The sequence below is a fragment of the Podarcis vaucheri genome, assembly GCF_965113315.1.
Source record: "Podarcis vaucheri genome assembly, chromosome: 9".
NCBI lineage: Eukaryota > Metazoa > Chordata > Lepidosauria > Squamata > Lacertidae > Podarcis > Podarcis vaucheri.
The window spans coordinates 56,618,694-56,636,111 of NC_138767.1; the positions used below are offsets into that span (position 1 = coordinate 56,618,694).

A 17,418-nucleotide genomic window follows, 5' to 3' on the forward strand; every position below is an offset into this window, starting at 1 on the left:
AGTTCTTAACCTGAGGTACTATTTCTGGGTTAGTGGAGTCTGTAAACTGAAGCATCTGTAGCCTGAAGCATCTGTAACCCGAGGTGCCACTGTACTGGTGTGACTCAGCTTTGTTTTGCTTGTGGTGCAACTGCAAGAAGAGTAAGGGAGGAGTGCTATGAAAACTTTTAAGTGTCACACACCAGCTTGCTACCCGTTTGCATTAAACCATCGTTTGCTTTAAAACTATGGTTTAGTGTGATTTGTGAATTGGGTCATTGTGTTACATTTCTTACATTACAAGTGTTCAATTTTTTTTTTTACAGAAAATGACCAATATCTGTCCATCTAACCATTCTCCTTTCAGCCAACCTTTAGCCATTTATGCTGGATACTCATTAATAGTGTCCGTGACAAAGCAACAGCACTGCTGGTTGCATGGTGCTGTAGCTGCTAGTAGAAACGTCACATATCAGCCTTCAATTTAGAAGGGCAAGGGTTCTGAAAAAGAAAACATTCCAAGAGCCGAAGATAAACAGCATGAGACTCGCACCGCAACCTCTGCAGGAGAAAAATGTGAAGGAGTGTTGGAAAGCTCTGAAGAGTGACAGAGGGAATCTGACAAGTTTTTATTTCGAGTTGGTTCTGAAGATTCTCATTAAAGCTTGAGATCAGCCTCCTTGATAGGCAAGCTCCCCACTCCTCCTACCCGATGCCCTGTATGAAGGTCCTGCCCAGGTCTCACCAAGCTTTTCATGCCCTCTCCAAGCACATTGGCCCCCTCTATGAGATTTCAATCTCCAGTCAAGCCAGCCTCTTCTTCATTCACAGCAGCTAAACCTCTATAATGGGCAAATGCTCTTGAAAATACCTGATGGTTATTATACAGGTGAGAAGATGTTTGGACCTAGAAACAGCTTGATTCTCTAACTCAGGTGTGGGGAACCTGTGGTTCTCCAGATGTTGCTGCACTCCAATTATCCCTGACCATTGTCCATGTTGGCTGGGGCTGTTGGGAGTCCTCAGGAAGGTCTTCCCAACCCTACTCTAGCTGCAGATTGGGTAGCAATGGCCAGTTCAGCATCTCTCTCTCCCCCTCTGTGTATGTTTGTGTGTGCTTGAAAGCTGGAGGTGCCTGCAAAAATATCAGTTGCATCTGCTCTTAGTGACATACATGTATAAATGCCATATATGCTGTTGGTGTACATTACTACTACCCATTTTAAAATATGGTTTCAGCTGAAAGAACATGGATACAGACTCTTCTCCTCTCATCAGTTCTGTATTATCACTGTGTAACCATGACATCTTTGCTTGTGATAAGATGCTGGCACAGTTATTGCTGGATGTTTTCTTGTTATCATGCAACACACTTTAGCCTAAACACATATTTCTTACAGCATGAAAGTGTTCTCCATAGTTTTGTGGTGAATCCTGCCTTAGCACTCTTCTCAAAACAGTCGCAAGGTAATAAGAGCTTTCGATTTCTGTGTTGGCAGCTGCCTAGAAAAAGCTCTTACATGAATACTACAACCACTATTTAGAAGTTTTCTATACTTCTATACATGGTGAAGGCCATGGAGATGTCACACCAAGCACTAATACAAAAGTCAACTTGAGCGTATAGCATGACTTGCATTTACAATCCGTAATCATAAGTCTTTTACCATTATCAAATATTTTGCTAATCTTTTTACAGCCTTTATTGTTTGCAGCCACAAGAGGCAGTGATGGCCACCAACCTGGATGGCTTTAAAAGAGGGTTATACAAATCCATGAAGGATAAAGCTATCAATAGCTACGAACCCTGATGGTGAAGTTCTGCCTCCAGGGTCTGAGCTGGTATGCTTCTGAGTACCAGTTGCTAGAACCAGAGTGTCCTTGCAGTTAGGTGCTGCTTGCATGAGAACAGGCCGCTGGACTAGACGTGCTACTGGCCTGATCCAGAAGGCTCCTCTTACATTCTGTGTTCTTCTTATTGTTAAGAGCACTTAGTTCAAGGAGAAACAACCTGTTTACCACAACTGGCATACTGGGAATGTGTCAGCTGAAGGTTGCTTTGCACCTGGTGTTGCAATCGTGCTTGCCACAGCTACTCAAGTCTTTGCAAAAATAAACAGATAAGAGCGAGGTAGAGATATGAATCTCCATAACAAACACTGGGCATGCATCAGTGCATCAGAGCCAATCATGGTTCATTGACACGTGCACTTCTTGCATATCCCCAAATATTTGGAGATGTTCATTTCTCTTTCACAGATGTAGCTGCACCAAACAAGTTGGCTGTTAAGTGGCTCTGTACAGTTTTGTACAGGGGAGTGTTGCTGTTGGAGGAGGTACTTAATCCTTTCATTTGCACCATTTTCCTGATCTATATCACCCTCCTCCCAAAGCTGCTTTGGTGCCTGTATGCTTTTCCGTGTGTGACAATTAGCAGCTTCAAGCAGGCATGGCCAAACTTGGCCCTCCAGCTGTTTTGGGACTAAAAACTCCCATCATCCCTAGCTAACAGGACCAGTGGTCAGGGATGATAGGAATTGTAGTCCCAAAACAGCTGGAGGGCCAAGTTTGGCCATGCCCAGCTTCACGGAACGCAAGGGGGGGGGGAAATTTAGATTGGTAAAATGGTGTTTATGAAGAGCTAAGGACCTCGCCCTCCAATGCTATTCCCCAGCTCTGCTTCCTCAGTGTCTGCTTTAAGCCCCCCCCCCAATATTTCAGATCTCCCAGCATTTAATTTACTTTGGACTTGAGTGTGCAAGCTCCTAAGAACTTCTTGCCTCTAATGTATTTTTTGGAATAAACTTGCAAACTTGGAAAGTGATGTGGCAAACAGCCGTTATAATTTAAAGGATTATACCTAGAAGTGTTTCATTTGAATGAAGCAAAGGGCATGTGTCTTTCTCTACCCATACTGAAAGATGCACACAAGTTTTTTTTTTTTTTTAAAGATTGATCTTCTGGATCAAATGTGAGTTGTAGTCAAAAGTAAGATCCTGAACAAAGACAATGTTTTCTTGGCCTCCCTCCACAGCAAATGGTTTATAACTCCCAGGTCGAGCCAGTGTGAGATAGTAGCAGTCAGCGTCTTAGTCTTAGAATAGGAAAACCTGGATTCCAGTTGCTACTCAGCCATGAATCGTCTCCTAGCCTAGCTTCCCAACGTGCAGATAAAACTAGAAATCCTACATACAGTCTTCTGAGCATCTTGGAGGAAAGGTAGAATAGAAATGAAATAGGATGTAGATTAAACAAATACCGTATATTTCGCTCTGTAAGACGCACCAGACCACAAGACACACCTAGTTTTTGGAGGAGGAAAACACACACAAAAAATATATTCTGAATCTCAGAAGCCAGAACAGCAAGAGGGATTGCTGCGCAGTGAAAGCAGAGATCCCTCTTGCTGTTCTGGCTTCTGTGATAGCTGCGCAGCTTGCATTCGCTCCATAAGACGCACACACATTTCCCCTTACTTTTTAGGAGGGAAAAGTGAGTCTTATAGAGCAAAAAATACGGTAAATATATTTGGATATATTTCAAGCATCATTTACACACTAGAATGAGGATCAAGGCTGCCCCACTGGAAAATGACATATGACTATTCAGCTAAAGCAATCCAGGCATACTATTGTACCTGTCAACCTTAGATCATTGTCTGACTCTGGAAAATAAATGCTCACTACTTTTTTACAGCCTTCCAACAGCTAATCTCTAAGCGGATTTTTTTTTTTAAAGGAAAAAGAAAAACCTGTGACTGATCGTAAATGTCTGCCATCAAGAATATAAACATGTCCATCCTTATCAGTGTATTTTAAGAGGCATTGGAAGGCGGGGGGCGCTTGAGTTTCATTCCTGGCTTCTAGGAATGCAACAGTCTCAAGTAATATAATTAGCAGTCGTCCTTGCCTCTGATAGTTCTCAGCCTTAGAGGGGGAAAACGAAGGAAAGAAGAAATATATAGACACCGATGGTTGTTTTCTTTTGATAAAACCTCCCATGTTTTATAAGTATGTCACACCAGGTTCAAAGGCACAGATTACATGTGCAATTGCGTATCTTCCTACGTGTGAAGTGCAGAGTGGAAAGCAAGGAGCCAGGCTTGCTAGGAGAAGTGGTAAACGGGTGTTTTCAGAGGCTGGGCAGATATTCCCGGAAACTGTTGACATCAACAGCTAGTTAAAGTGAGCTGTGAACAGAACAGCTTTTACCCAGGGGTGGAATTCCAACTCAAGAGATTGGTAGGCCCCTACCTCTGACACATGGCAACCAAGACATTCTGTCCAATTTCGGCTGTTCGTGACCTGTCATTCAATATTTAGCAGGCAGGCCAAGACCCTTGAGGTCCCTTCCAACTCTACAATTCTTTGACAGGACATAAAATCTGAGGTTTTTCCAGAGCCTGCTGTACTCTATTTATTGGGGATGTCTAAATAATATTTTGGACAAAACAACTGAAACTGAGTTTTCTAAATATTTTGATAACTGAAAACAAGTCAAAGGTTATATTTACTAATGCCTCAAGATAATACCTAAGAATGGTGGGTCTGTCTTTTAAGATAAGTAGGAAGGCCAGACTCTCCCCCTTGGGCTATCCATTCACTCTACCTCTGGCTTAAATCAAGCATTTCATAGAATGCTGCCTAATCAGGTGGGATGAAACACCAACATTGAATAAAAGGCCACCTAATCATGACAGTTGGGATGCGGGTGGCGCTGTGGGTTAAACCACTGAGCCTAGGACTTGCTGATCAGAAGGCTGGTGGTTTGAATCCCTGCGACGGGGTGAGCTCCCGTTGCTCGGTCCCTGCTCCTGCCAACCTAGCAGTTTGAAAGCACGTCAAAGTGCAAGTAGATAAATAGGTACCACTCCAGTGGGAAGGCAAACGGCATTTCCGTGCGCTGCTCTGGTTTGCCAGAAGCGGCTTAGTCATGCTGGCCACATGACCCGGAAGCTGTACGCCGGCTCCATCGGCCAATAAGGTGAGATGAGTGCCGCAACCCCAGAGTCGGCCACGACTGGACCTAATGGTCAGGGGTCCCTATACCTTTTTAATATTGACAGTTTAATAAAAGCAGAGACATCACCTCGCCAACAAAGGTCCGTATAGTTAAAGCCATGGTGTTCCCAGTAGTGATGTATGGAAGTGAGAGCTGGACCATAAAGAAGGCTGATCGCCGAAGAATTGATGCTTTTGAATTATGGTGCTGGAGGAGACTCTTGAGAGTCCCATGGACTGCAAGAAGATCAAACCTATCCATTCTGAAGGAAATCAGCCGAGAGTGCTCATTGGAAGGACAGATCGTGAAGCTGAGGCTCCAATACTTTGGCCACCTCATGAGAAGAGAAGACTCCCTGGAAAAGACCCTGATGTTGGGAAAGATTGAGGGCACAAGGAGAAGGGGACGATAGAGGATGAGATGGTTGGACAGTGTTCTCGAAGCTACAAACATGAGTCTGATCAAACTGTGGGAGGCAGTGGAAGACAGGAGTGCCTGGCGTGCTCTGGTCCATGGGGTCACGAAGAGTTGGACACGATTAAACGACTAAACAACAACAACAAACATTTTCTGTGCTTCAGCTTTGATTCTGCCAACTTAACGGCAAGATCAAATTGTGCTCCGTGAATGTATAAATGCCTATTACGGATGATGACTCAGGTCCTTGAGTTTTTCAATTTCATTCTTGGGATGGCAGTGGAACCTGGATAGAGAGGTGGTTGATTGCTATCTGTCTTCAGGGGCAGGGGACAGGAGTGATGAAATGTAGGAAAAGTTGGAAGGAATCCCTCTTGTTTGGCTAAATTGTGTCCCTGAACTGTGGTATCTCCTCGCCGTCCGCACTAAAACTTATTGATTCTGCCTTGCTGAAATGTCACATTGATGAGGCTGAACGCTGTTTGTTTGTTGGGGGGTGGGAGTGATTGAAGTGCAGGAAAAGTGTGGTGGGTGAATGACAGGGTGGCTGCAGAAAGATTTGGAAAGCAGCTACCTTAGGAAACCATGGGTGATAGAGACGAGAGCTCAGAAAAGGGTAAGCCAAGGAGAAAGCAGGGTTGCGACAACATGACGTGAAAGTCAAAAGCAGGCAGGCAGGCAAGACGAGATGAGGAGTGGGGGGCTGGATGATGTGTGTTAAGGGCAGTGCCTTTCAGCCTTGACTTCCCCAATGTTGGCGGACTACAACTCCCATCAGCCCCATCTAGGAATGATGGCACTTGTTGTCCAACAGCATCTGAGATTGGGACCCAAGGTTGAAGAAGCCTGGGTTTGGGAGCCAAGGTGTCACATGGTTACTGGGTTTCTGAGGTGGGGATTCTTGTCTGTTTCCCCACTGTCACTGCATTATTGTGATTTGGGCACCTTAAAATGGAGCGGTGATGACGAGGGCTGAAAAAAATGTAGCAGGTTCTGTTGGTCACCAGCTCTCAAAAGCCAATGGGATGAGTGTATTGAGTAACTTTAAGTGCCACTTTTTTCAGAGTAATTTGCATATATATGTAAATATATGTATACACACCACCATTTGGGGAGGGGAGAACTGATCCTCCTCAAAAAGCCTGAGCTCACTAGCTAGTATCCCACGAATATACAGTGTCCCCCCCTCTTCTTGATCCATCATAATAATAAGCATTTTACTGCTCTGTTGGTTAGAGTATGCCAAGGTTGAAGTTCAATCCCCAAGTGGGACAGCTGCATATTCCTGGGTTGGACTAGATGATCCTTAGGGTCCCTTCCAACTCTAGAATTCTATGATTCTGTGACTTGGAGTTCACTGTACTTTGATCCTGTAGAAATCAACCAGGCTTCAGCCACGACAACCAACTTTTCACATTGATTTCAATGACATCCAAGTTCAGCTATCTTAGCCTCCTCCTCATAACATGAGATCTTCTTTCCCAGTCTTACAGCAGTTCCACCCCCCACTTCCACAGGTCCATTGGAAACTGTCACAATCTTACATGGCACTTCAAAAGGGAGTGAGAGCAAAAAAATTAAATAAGCATCTGGTCCTCAGCTGGCGAAAAATTTGGAAGAGTGAAAGCATTAGCACACAACTGCCGACCCTAATTTTAGAAATGGAGTTATAAGCCACACGCTTAGAAGGAATGTTGAAAATCATTAAGATTCAAAAGCTCGTCTCATCCTTGTTGTGAGATTAAAAGACCTGTTTTACATTTCAAACTACATCACATTTATGTTAATATAATTGCCAAGTCCTCCCCACCACAAAGAATCCTGTGATTTATAGCTTGCCTCTTTTTTAGAGCTCCCCCACCCAATTCAATTGTTCTAGCTCAGTCAACAGATCATGAGACTCTTAATCTCAGGGTTGTGGGTCTGAGCCCCACATTGGGCAAAAGATTCAAGCATCACAGGGGGTTGTACTAGAGGACCCTAGTGATGCCATCTGTAGATCTATGATTCTATGATTTCTACAGCTGATGGTAGAAATGGTTTTCAAACTAACTTTAAGCCTATAGGGCAGATATGGCAACACATGAGCTTTAATTAGCTTTGACCTAGTAGGAAGGTTCTTTATGCGCCTGCCAAGGACTATGTTTGCAATGGATTTAAGCTTTTCTTGCAACTTATTTTCGCAATCCAGCTCTGTGGATCTCTATCGTAGAGGCTGACATTCAAAACATGTTCAGGTTGCAATCCTATCTACATCTACCATCAACTGGTTCAACAGGCAGCAGCCAGGTTGGTGGCTGGGATTCTGTTTAGAATTCATATACCCTTGTTTTGAAATAGCTTCACTGGTTGCCACTTTTTTCTGGGCCCAATTCAAGGTGCTCAGCGTCTGAAGCCCTAAATGGCCTAGACATCTGAAGGCAGCCCTGTTTAGGGAAGCTTTTAATGTTTGATGTATTACGGTATTTTAATATTTTGTTGGAAGCTACCCAGAGTGGCTGGGGAAGCCCAGCCAGATTGGGGGGGTATAAATAAGAAATTATTATTATTATTATTAGGGCAAGCTGCCCACAGGGGCAGGGCGAGCCACTGCTGTGTGTCCCAGGGGAGCACTGTAGCGAGCATCCCAGGGGCACGGCGTCCGCGGCAAGGGTCCCAGAGGGGTGGGACAGTAATGTCACCCCCCCTCAGGGATGACACCTGGGGTGGACTGCACACACCGCACCCCCTTCCTTCGCCAGTGTCTCTTGGTACTACCACTGACCTCAGAAGTTTGTGGCAATTGTGGCCTGGGAAAGGGCATTCTTTGTGGCAGCTCCTAGATTATGGAATTCCATCCCCACAGAGCTGAGTTAGGCGCCTTCGTTATATAGTTTCTAACATACGTTGAAGAAACACCTTTGACATCTGAGATAGGTGTTTTCAGGACTCGCCCTATTCCTGGGACTGTAATTTGTTTCAAACTGTTTTTAATATGGAATTTTAAATGGCTGCAACCTGTTCTGGGTTCTGTAACCTGCAGAAGGGTGGGAGATATATAATAATTATACCACCTATCGAGTAAGGTCCACTGAACTCAGACTGAACACTTCTAAGAAAACATGTGATTTAAAAGTAAGTTTAGAACAGGGGCGAGGAACCAGCATATCATGATTTGAGTTTCGGGGAGAAAACCATTTCAATTACATTAAAATTGTATAATCCTAGCAAAATATTATTGGGGGTGGGCAGCTGAATCCACTCTCATCACCAGGCATAAAGCACTGCTATCAGATCATTTGCTCCATTTAACTTGCATTTGTTTGGCTGAAGATGAGCAGCTGAATTGCACCCTATAACATTCAGCATGCACTCCCTCCCGAATCAGGTGTGTTGCTTTGTTTTTCCTCTGTGACGCAGCCTGACAGCAAACTGCCTCCTCTCCAGGATAAGCGAAGCCCGGTATAATCACAAACAAAGTGTTCTTATCACCATCCTCATTTTCTAGATGCGCTAGTTGACCCACTTTGCTCGGGATCATCAACGGCATCTTCACCCACCATGTGTGGGACCACACCCACCTTCTTCAGATTTTTCAAATGTTGTGGCAACTTTCAAAAAACTGAAATGAGCAGCAGTACAGCTTGCAAGTTAATTTCAGAAAGGTTAAGAAATAATAATAATAAAAAAACAAGGTTACGATCTTCTTCTTAAGGGCACACAACAAACCGGCCTCGCCATCTTAAGTACTGCAAACCAAAATAAGGTGGTCAAGGTATTTGACTCTGTTTCTATTCCTAGTTTTCGGCACTGTCCTGGACTGCAAGTGCTTGGACCACGAAGTAGGGACAGCCCCGCCAGAGAAAATGCCAGCAATTTTTCACCACCTTGCCAAAATACTAACACCTCCCCTTGGGTGAGGAAACAGCCCCTAAGGCAATCCCCAAAGCATGCCAAGGGAGCGGCCCAAGAGCCGGACTTCCCTGAAGGATAAAAATGCTTCACCTCACATTGCTGTGAAAGAAGCAGAGGGCATAAGCTTTGAAAACAGCTTGTTCTTTTTAACAGAAGAAAGAAGAAAATCACTATTGCAATCTTGTGCTGATGCAAAAATAATCAATAAGGCTCAGGGGGGAAAAGGGATGTGGAAATATATAATTTTGTTTGACTGAGAGTGATGTTCTCTCCTACAGTCAATAGCACCTCCTTTCAATCTTTAGGGACACATCCCCCTGGGTGATTAAAATAGTTTCCAGTCACCCCCTCCCCTCACCTGCCAGACGTCGGTCTCTTGTGGTCTTCCAAATAGCGTCCAAGGCTCTGGTCGTGGAATTTCTGATATGATCACTGAACGATCTCCTCAGAGGAGCTCTCACTGGGTGGTGATCCATAATGCGGAGAAGAAAATGTCACGTCCACAACAGAAAAAGATACATCACCATCTTTCCAGTCGGGCCTCAGGAGAAAGGGACAGTCTCTGCTTAGCTATTTCCCGGATATTCTTTCTGCAAGGTGGGTCCATTGCTTAGGAAAGGTTTACCACCAGTCGTTCTCTCCTCCCCCCCCCACCTTTCAAGATTCAGGCATTGCAGTTCCCCTCGCTGCAGACACAGGGAAGCGCAGAGACTGCAGCAGGCAACCTACTGGCAAGCTGCCAGAGTCAGGGCTGCTGCTGCCGCTCCTGCCCGCCACATCTGGAAAGGCTTACCAATGAGCTAATGAGATGATACTCTCATTTAGATCTGGAGCTTTAGCAGGGGGAATAGCCAGAGGTCTCAGGCTTCCTGGCTGAGGGAAACAAAACATGCTGGGCTCGTTGCTTTCTCGCACAAGCCCCGTTCTGAAAGGCCTTTCTGCAAAAGCTGACAGTTCAGGTGATCTTTCATTTCCAAGGGGAGGTGGGCACTAAAAGAGAACGAGATAGGAAGCGCCGGCCTTTTCCTGATTACAGCCTGTTTGTTTTGCTTCTCGTGGTCTCCCCCCAACTCCCTCTCTCCTTTCTTTCCACATGATTTGAAACGCCTCTCACAGTCTTCCAGGCTTGGGTCCTCTTTTCTGAAAGCCTCATACTGCCTGGCAGTGCTGAAGGCCCCTGCCCAGATGTCCTTTCCATGGCACCTTCGTGATCTTTGCTCGCAGTGCAGCCATATGCAATCCCGCCTTCAACTACTGTTTGCGCCCGCAAAAGTTTTGGGGTGGCCACACTTCTTCATTTCTATTACAGTGGTACCTTGGGATAAGAACTTAATTTGTTCTGGAGGTCCGTTCTTAACCTGAAACTGTTCTTAACCTGAGGTACCACTTTAGCTAATGGGGCCTCCCGCTGCTGCCATGCCGCTACTGCGTGATTTCTGTTCTCATCCTGAAGCAAAATTCTTAACCCGAGGTACTATTTCTGGGTTAGCAGAGTCTGTAAGCTGAAGCGTATGTAATGTGAAGCGTCTGTAACCCGAGCTACCACTGTATTTCTATCTATTAAAGTTATATCCAGTGCTGCTTTTTTTTTAAAAAAGGGTGGGGGAACTCACCACAAAGTTAGTTAGTTACAGTGGTACCTCGGGTTACATACGCTTCAGGTTACAGACTCCTTTAACCCAGAAATAGTACCTCGGGTTAAGAACTTTGCTTCAGGATGAGAACAGAAATTGTGTAGCGGCGGCGCGGCAGCAGTGGGAGGCCCCATTAGCTAAAGTGGTGCTTCAGGTTAAGAACAGTTTCAGGTTAAGAACAGACCTCCAGAATGAATTAAGTACTTAACCCAAGGTACCACTGTAGTTAGTTAGTTAGTTTATTGCAGGCTCAGTCACACTGCCACCTCCTGCCCCAGGGCAGTGGTTAAATGTAAGATGTCATGAATTAACTCAAGCAGACAATGATTACAGATATATGTGGATTTTTGGTTCAGGCACTGGGTGTATATTCATTCCAGCCCCAACCAGCCCCCCCCAATAAAATTATTTAATTTTAAAAAGGTAAGCGAACCCCCTGCTAACCCCCCCCCAAAAAAACCACCCTGGTTATATCCATCCCTTCCTTTCTCAGGTTGGACAAAAAGACCACCAAGGTTCCTTCCAGCTCTAGAATTCTATTGGGATATATTTATTTCTATTGATTACATTTATATCCTCACTTTCCTCCGAGGTAGCTCAAGGTGGCATGCATACTTCTCTTTCTTCGTCTTCCCATTTTATCCTCACAGCAGCCATGTGAGGTAGGGCAGGCTGAGAGGCAGGGACTGGCCAAGGTCACCCAGTGGGGATTTGAACCCTGGTCTCCCAGGTCACAGTCCAGTACTCTAACCACTACACCACACTGGTATACTAGATGCACCAAAGGTCTGCTGAAGTATAGGGTACCTTTGCTATGGTCACTGTGGACTGATTTATTATAGATGTGGGTGTTGTAGGCTGAAATGATGGCGTGAATTTGCCCATCTGTGGAAGCCCTAGACCTAGGGTTCGTGGGGAGGATTAGTGGCGAGGGTGAGCGCTCTGCATATGCTCAAAGGCTTTCCCCTCATTATTATTACTTCACATATCCCAGGGTCAAACTCCATCTCTGAGCAAGCCAAGTTTCACCTATCAACCAAGGGACTGAAACAGAAAGGGCCATCTCTACTTGCAGTTGACACAAAGAATGGGCCTTATTCTGTGATAAGCATGTAGTTTAAGGGAGTGGGAAGGGAGACAGACTGGGAGGCAGAATATAAGTTCTGTGAGTGTACATATGCTCCAAATTTCCCTCCTTTGTTTAAAAATCCAATTAATTTATTTTCTTTTTCTTTTGGTGGGGAGAAACTTTAATGTGATTTGTCAGGATTATCTCACCATTCAGAAAGCAAAATCTTATTTTCCCCTTAGCCTGGAAGGATTTTTTAAAAAGCATTCTGAGCAAAACTGCATTTTTAATAAGCTTGCTAGCAAGCAAGCAAGCAAACTCACAGATGCAGAGTGGCTTTTTTGCCGCCCAGACGGTGAACCACAAGAGCAATATCCTAGTTACAGATGTCGCCTGCAATCCCTGATGACTCCATCGAGACAAAAGATAGAGTCAAGTCTCTTGTCTTTGCAGCCTAATGAAAGTGCCTTTGCTTGCTCACCCTGTGGAAATAATTCAAAAAAATAGTGCATCTCTCCAAAGGCAATATAATCCAATCACTCACTTTGATATAGCGGTAAAATGGATATGCCATCCATTGCTGCACATCAAGGCTTGATTATATTACAGCCAAACCTGATATGCTACAGGGATCTACAAAGGAGATTGTATTAATATTGGTGCAGGTGGGGGGATTTTCAGTTCTGGCCAACATCCCTTCTCCCTTCTCTCCCACTCCCATATCATTTTCCCGAATGAAGTCGTTCTCCAAAAGCTGTTGTTTGTCCTTTCGGCGAAAACATATATCTCACCAAAGCAGCATTTAAAAACTTTCCTTTCAGTAAATATCATTCATTGGCTACCAATGCCTAAACTACACGTGGAATTTTAAAGGGTTCTGAATGAATAAAGTAAACAGTTGAGTACCACGAAAAGATGGCTGCAGTTGCTCTTCTGTCACTCAGGATAGCGAACCACAAAAACAGGAGCAAGGAAACAGGCGTGGGGGCAAAATGTGGCCCTCAAGGCTTCTCTGTCGGGCCCTCTGAATTTTACCCAGGCCACACCCCTCACAGGTCCTTCTTGAGAAGGTTTTCTGTTTTGCATGGCTGGATTGTGGCCTTAAATTCTGATAACACTTTTTGGTTGCCTATGTTATATAAAAAAAACCCTGCTCCTTTATCCCTTATGTAGAGTCCTTATGGAGGTTCTCTATCGGTAGGAGAAAATAACAGAGGCCAACCAGAGAATATTGAGAAGCAAAGCAGCTAGTAAGCCTGATCTTTATTAAACTGTTGCAACAGTTTAGCAGGAGGAGACCCAGAACAATGGTGTGCAAGCCCTTATACAGACTTTTGAAGTTGCTCACTCTGCATCCAGAGACCACCCCCCAAAACATCATACATACATCACAGAAGGAGGTGGGCTCCAGCAGAAATACATTGCAGGAGGCGGTCTACAGCAGAAATTCTGTTTGCCAGGATATCTGTTAATGGTCACTGTTTGCTTGGCCTGGGCAGCCTGGCCATTCTTTTGTGATGGTAAATACTTTAATTCCTGAATCCAGGTCACAGGCTCACCCTATTCACCCACACAAGTACACCCTTAAGACAGGTAAGCAAAAGACAATGGCGAGGCTTTCCCATTTCCTTCCTCCTTGCAGAGAAATATTTGAGGCCACTGGGAAAGTCAAAATGACTTCAGGATTGTTCTCCTGTACTATTTAAGACACATAGTTTATATACTGATGCATGTGTTTGCCTTGTAAATTTATGAACGTTTATTTTATATTTGGGACCTTAGAATTCTTATAACACCTAGAGGGAGGACAGAGAGGAGTATGTAGTTTCGCAACATATCACAAGTCAGGGTCATAAAGGACCTTCATGTCAACAGGCAAATCTTACACATGTTTACTCTATTGATCAGGTCCCAGGTACAGTTTGCACTGACAATAAATGGCAGCAATCGTTAAAATAGTATACTGTAGTTCTATGGTGTTTTTAAAACTATTTTTAAAGTGGGTGCAGAAATACCCACGTTGTATCTACAGTATTCTATCAATTTTGGTTTCTCTGTTTTTCATTTTTCCAATCTTAAGTTCAGTACTCATTTTTACATTGGTTTGCAATATTTGTTGCAAAAATTTGTTGCAAAAGTCCTCATTAAAATTCTACGGCATTTTAGTGTGAATTTCTCCCAATATACACATTATTGAACACATGTTTTCCTAATATACACATTTTACAAAGCAATTTCCCTTAATATGATGCATTTTTACACATTGCTTTCTCTAAAACATGCATTTTAAGGCACACTTTCCCCTAGTATATGCATTGTCCTACCGTTACTTGGCTAGGGAACTGAACTGCAAAATTCGGAGAGGCGTGAATTTTGAAGATTCGCTTTTAAATGCAAATTGAATCAAATTTATTCCTCCTCCCAAATTACAACAGATAGAGGTTCTCCACTCTAGCACGCAGAAAGAATCATGCAGCAGAAAGGGAATATACTGCTGTTACTAAGCATCTATTCCCACAGCCAGCTGCAAAGGTGTGGGGTGGGTGGTTATTCATCCACCAAGATCCAATCCAGCAAGTTGCAAAAAGAAATCAGGTAGGTTGCAGAAAAATACCTGCATAGCTTGTAGCTCTGCCAGGCAACTTAAATACGGCTTATATAATATAGTTCTTCTGGCTATGAAATAACATGAGATGGGTTTGCCATGCCACAGAAAAAAAGTTCAGCTGCCCCTCCCTGCCCCTCTGAAAATGCCTCGGAGCAGCAGTGAAAAGTTCCTTTTAACTGTTTGGTTTCCCAGTTAAAACTGAAGCAAAGCATACAAACATACAGTCCTAAGATATTTTCAGGTCTCATTGATAGAGGTCTGTTTTTCCTTTCTTCCTGCCCATAGATTTCCAGTGAAAAGATCCTCAATATAACAAAAATACGTATGTTTTAAAGTGCAAGACAGAACACACAGCCTGCTTTCTCTGAGCAGCCCCACTTTAGAAGCCCTCGTAGTAAAGGAAAGTATTTATGACACTCCATTCTTCCCGTTCCTGTTGAAGCAATGCGCTCGCCATGTAAGGAATGCGCACACATCCTTGGGCATCTGAATCCTTGAGTATCACGTGAGTCCTCCGCGCGCTGCATGCTCTGAGACTTTATTTTCCGTACCCACCCATTCACGTGCAAACACCAGAGATTGTCGGTTTCTTTACTACTGAGTGCAAATCATTATGATTAACTTTACAGAAAAACAATGCTGGGGTATCCCATTAGCAGCATTTTGCGGTGGGCCTCGAGACTGCTGCAAGCTGTGGTTGGTTGTTTTCTTTCTCTTTCAAAGTCATTTCTGTCTCCAGACTGCCACACTCATCCTGGCAAAATGCTCAAACCCAATTCACTCCACGCATTCCACCTGGGCAGATTTTGATACGTATAATTGCCTTTTCTTCTCTGCTAAACCCCAAATGGTAGATTGATGTCAGAGCCAAAGAGCACTTCAGTTCGTGCTATTTTGAAGTGGCACCGCCATCCCCTGCTCCAAATGAGCCAGAAGAAAGCCTCCATCACTTTCTATACTCTATGCTATCAACCGCATATTCCACAGGGCTAGTTCGATACAGTGCCAAGGCGAAAGATTAGTCTCAATTATTATTTTTTTGCAAAGAAACCCCATTGAAAGAAACCTGTTGTCTAAGTGCTCTGCTGGATTGCTGCCTAATTTCGATGGACGGGCTGAATGATTTACATGGCAAGATGGTTCTATCTCTTTGCACTGCAGCTGAAAAGGAAGGCGAAACTGCCGCAAGGCCACCATCACAAAAACACAAACCAAACATTCCCGACAAACCTCGAACTCTTTATAAAGGCCAGTCAGGTTGTCCTGCCGATTTCCTTCATGCCTGGCTCACCGGTGGCCTCACCTGCTGCTCTCATGTAATTAGTCTTAAGCCATCCTCAAACAATTAGAAGCGCTTAGCTTTGCCCAAATTGCTGGCAGTCGCTTTTGAAGTTGTGTGTATTAATGAGAGGAAATGGGACATTTATTGAAAACTGGTGCCACAGCTTAAAACAGGGTCCTTGAAACAGGAAGGAAGTTATTAAAACTTCATTCATTTAAGCCATGTGTGGCGGAGATGGCTTCAGTGGAATTGGAGTGCGTTCACCTACAAAAGCAGCGTTAAAACAGAGCCGGGTGGCTGAGTTTCAGCCAAGGTGTTTGTTTCATTGGGACTTCAATGGGACTTCCCACAAGCCGCACAGCTCAGTCCCAAAGAGGTTTCAAGTAGGGTCATGCTCTTTCCCTTCCACCACCTCATCACCACTTTTCTAAAGATCCCAAGCCACATTTTTCCAAGGGGAAAAGGAAATACTTTTTCCCCTCCTGCTTCAAACCCAGCAAAGAATTGGCCCAGTGCTGGCTGTAAGCTATAATACCAAAACCAGACCCTCCAAGTGTCCCTATTTTTCCAGGGACAGTTCCAGATTTACACATGCTGTCCCCCTTTCTGATTTGATCCGGGAATGTCCCACTTTACCTTAGGGTGTCCCTGTTTTCATTGGAAAAATGTTGGAGGGTATGGAGTTATGCGACCCCCCCTCCCGAAGCCAAGAAGAAAAGTAGCTATGCAACCTTTAGAAGACATCTGAAGGCAGCCATGTACAGTGGTACCTCGGGTTACATAGGCTTCGGGTTACAGACTCCGCTAACCCAGAAATAGTAACTCGGGTTAAGTACTTTGCTTCAGGATGAGAACAGAAATCGTGCTCCGGCAGTGCAGCAGCAGCAGGAGGAGGCCCCATTAGCTGAAGTGGTGCTTCAGGTTAAGAACAATTTCAGGTTAAGAATGGACCTCCGGAACAAATTAAGTACTTAACCCGAGGTACCACTGTAGAGGGAAGTTTTTAAATGTTTAATGTCACTGAGAGATATTGTGCACATTAGGCAATATAGACATGATCGTAAACAAATAAATAAAAACTATTTTTGCATTCTCCAAGCAGCATGAGCTTACAAAACTGTGCATCAATTTCATTCAAAGAGCAAAACTGTTACAAGAAGAACTGTAAGAGTGCTGAAATCACTTTGTTGCAAATAGCTTCATTGAGCAGCTTTGCAAAATACTGTATATGCATAGAACTGAGAAAGCACAAACTAAACTGAGGGATTGCACACATTCTGCGTCTGAGTTGGGTTATACAAACATGCTCTAGTTTTTCAGCCAAAACTTATGCTAACTGCTTATGGAAAACAAATTCCAAAAGCTAATTTTTCTCATGGTAAACAATGTATTTTCCCACTTTCAAGTAAGGTTAGCATAGCAAAGATCCACACTGAACCATTTAAGAGTCAGAGGCAATTATCCTAAAATGAATACAGTGATTATCACATCAGCTAGAAAATGTACTTCTACCCACAATAAAGTGATTATGAGC

At 44.0% G+C, this 17,418-nt stretch overlaps 1 protein-coding gene across 6 annotated transcripts in view; it reads right to left on the minus strand.

Annotated features, from left to right (window-relative positions):
* DLC1 (DLC1 Rho GTPase activating protein) overlaps positions 1-17,418 on the minus strand; it is a 268,763-nt gene that overhangs the window by 128,109 nt on the left and 123,236 nt on the right. Inside the window, exon 1 of one of the 6 annotated variants that reach the window (XM_082238019.1) lies at positions 9,650-9,965. The exons of the other annotated variants lie outside the window; for them this stretch is intronic. Within the exon in view, the coding sequence (XP_082094145.1) occupies positions 9,650-9,767 (118 nt within the window). The 5' untranslated portion in view covers positions 9,768-9,965. Of the gene's footprint in view, positions 1-9,649; positions 9,966-17,418 lie in introns of those variants that run through there. 6 annotated transcript variants of the gene reach the window in all.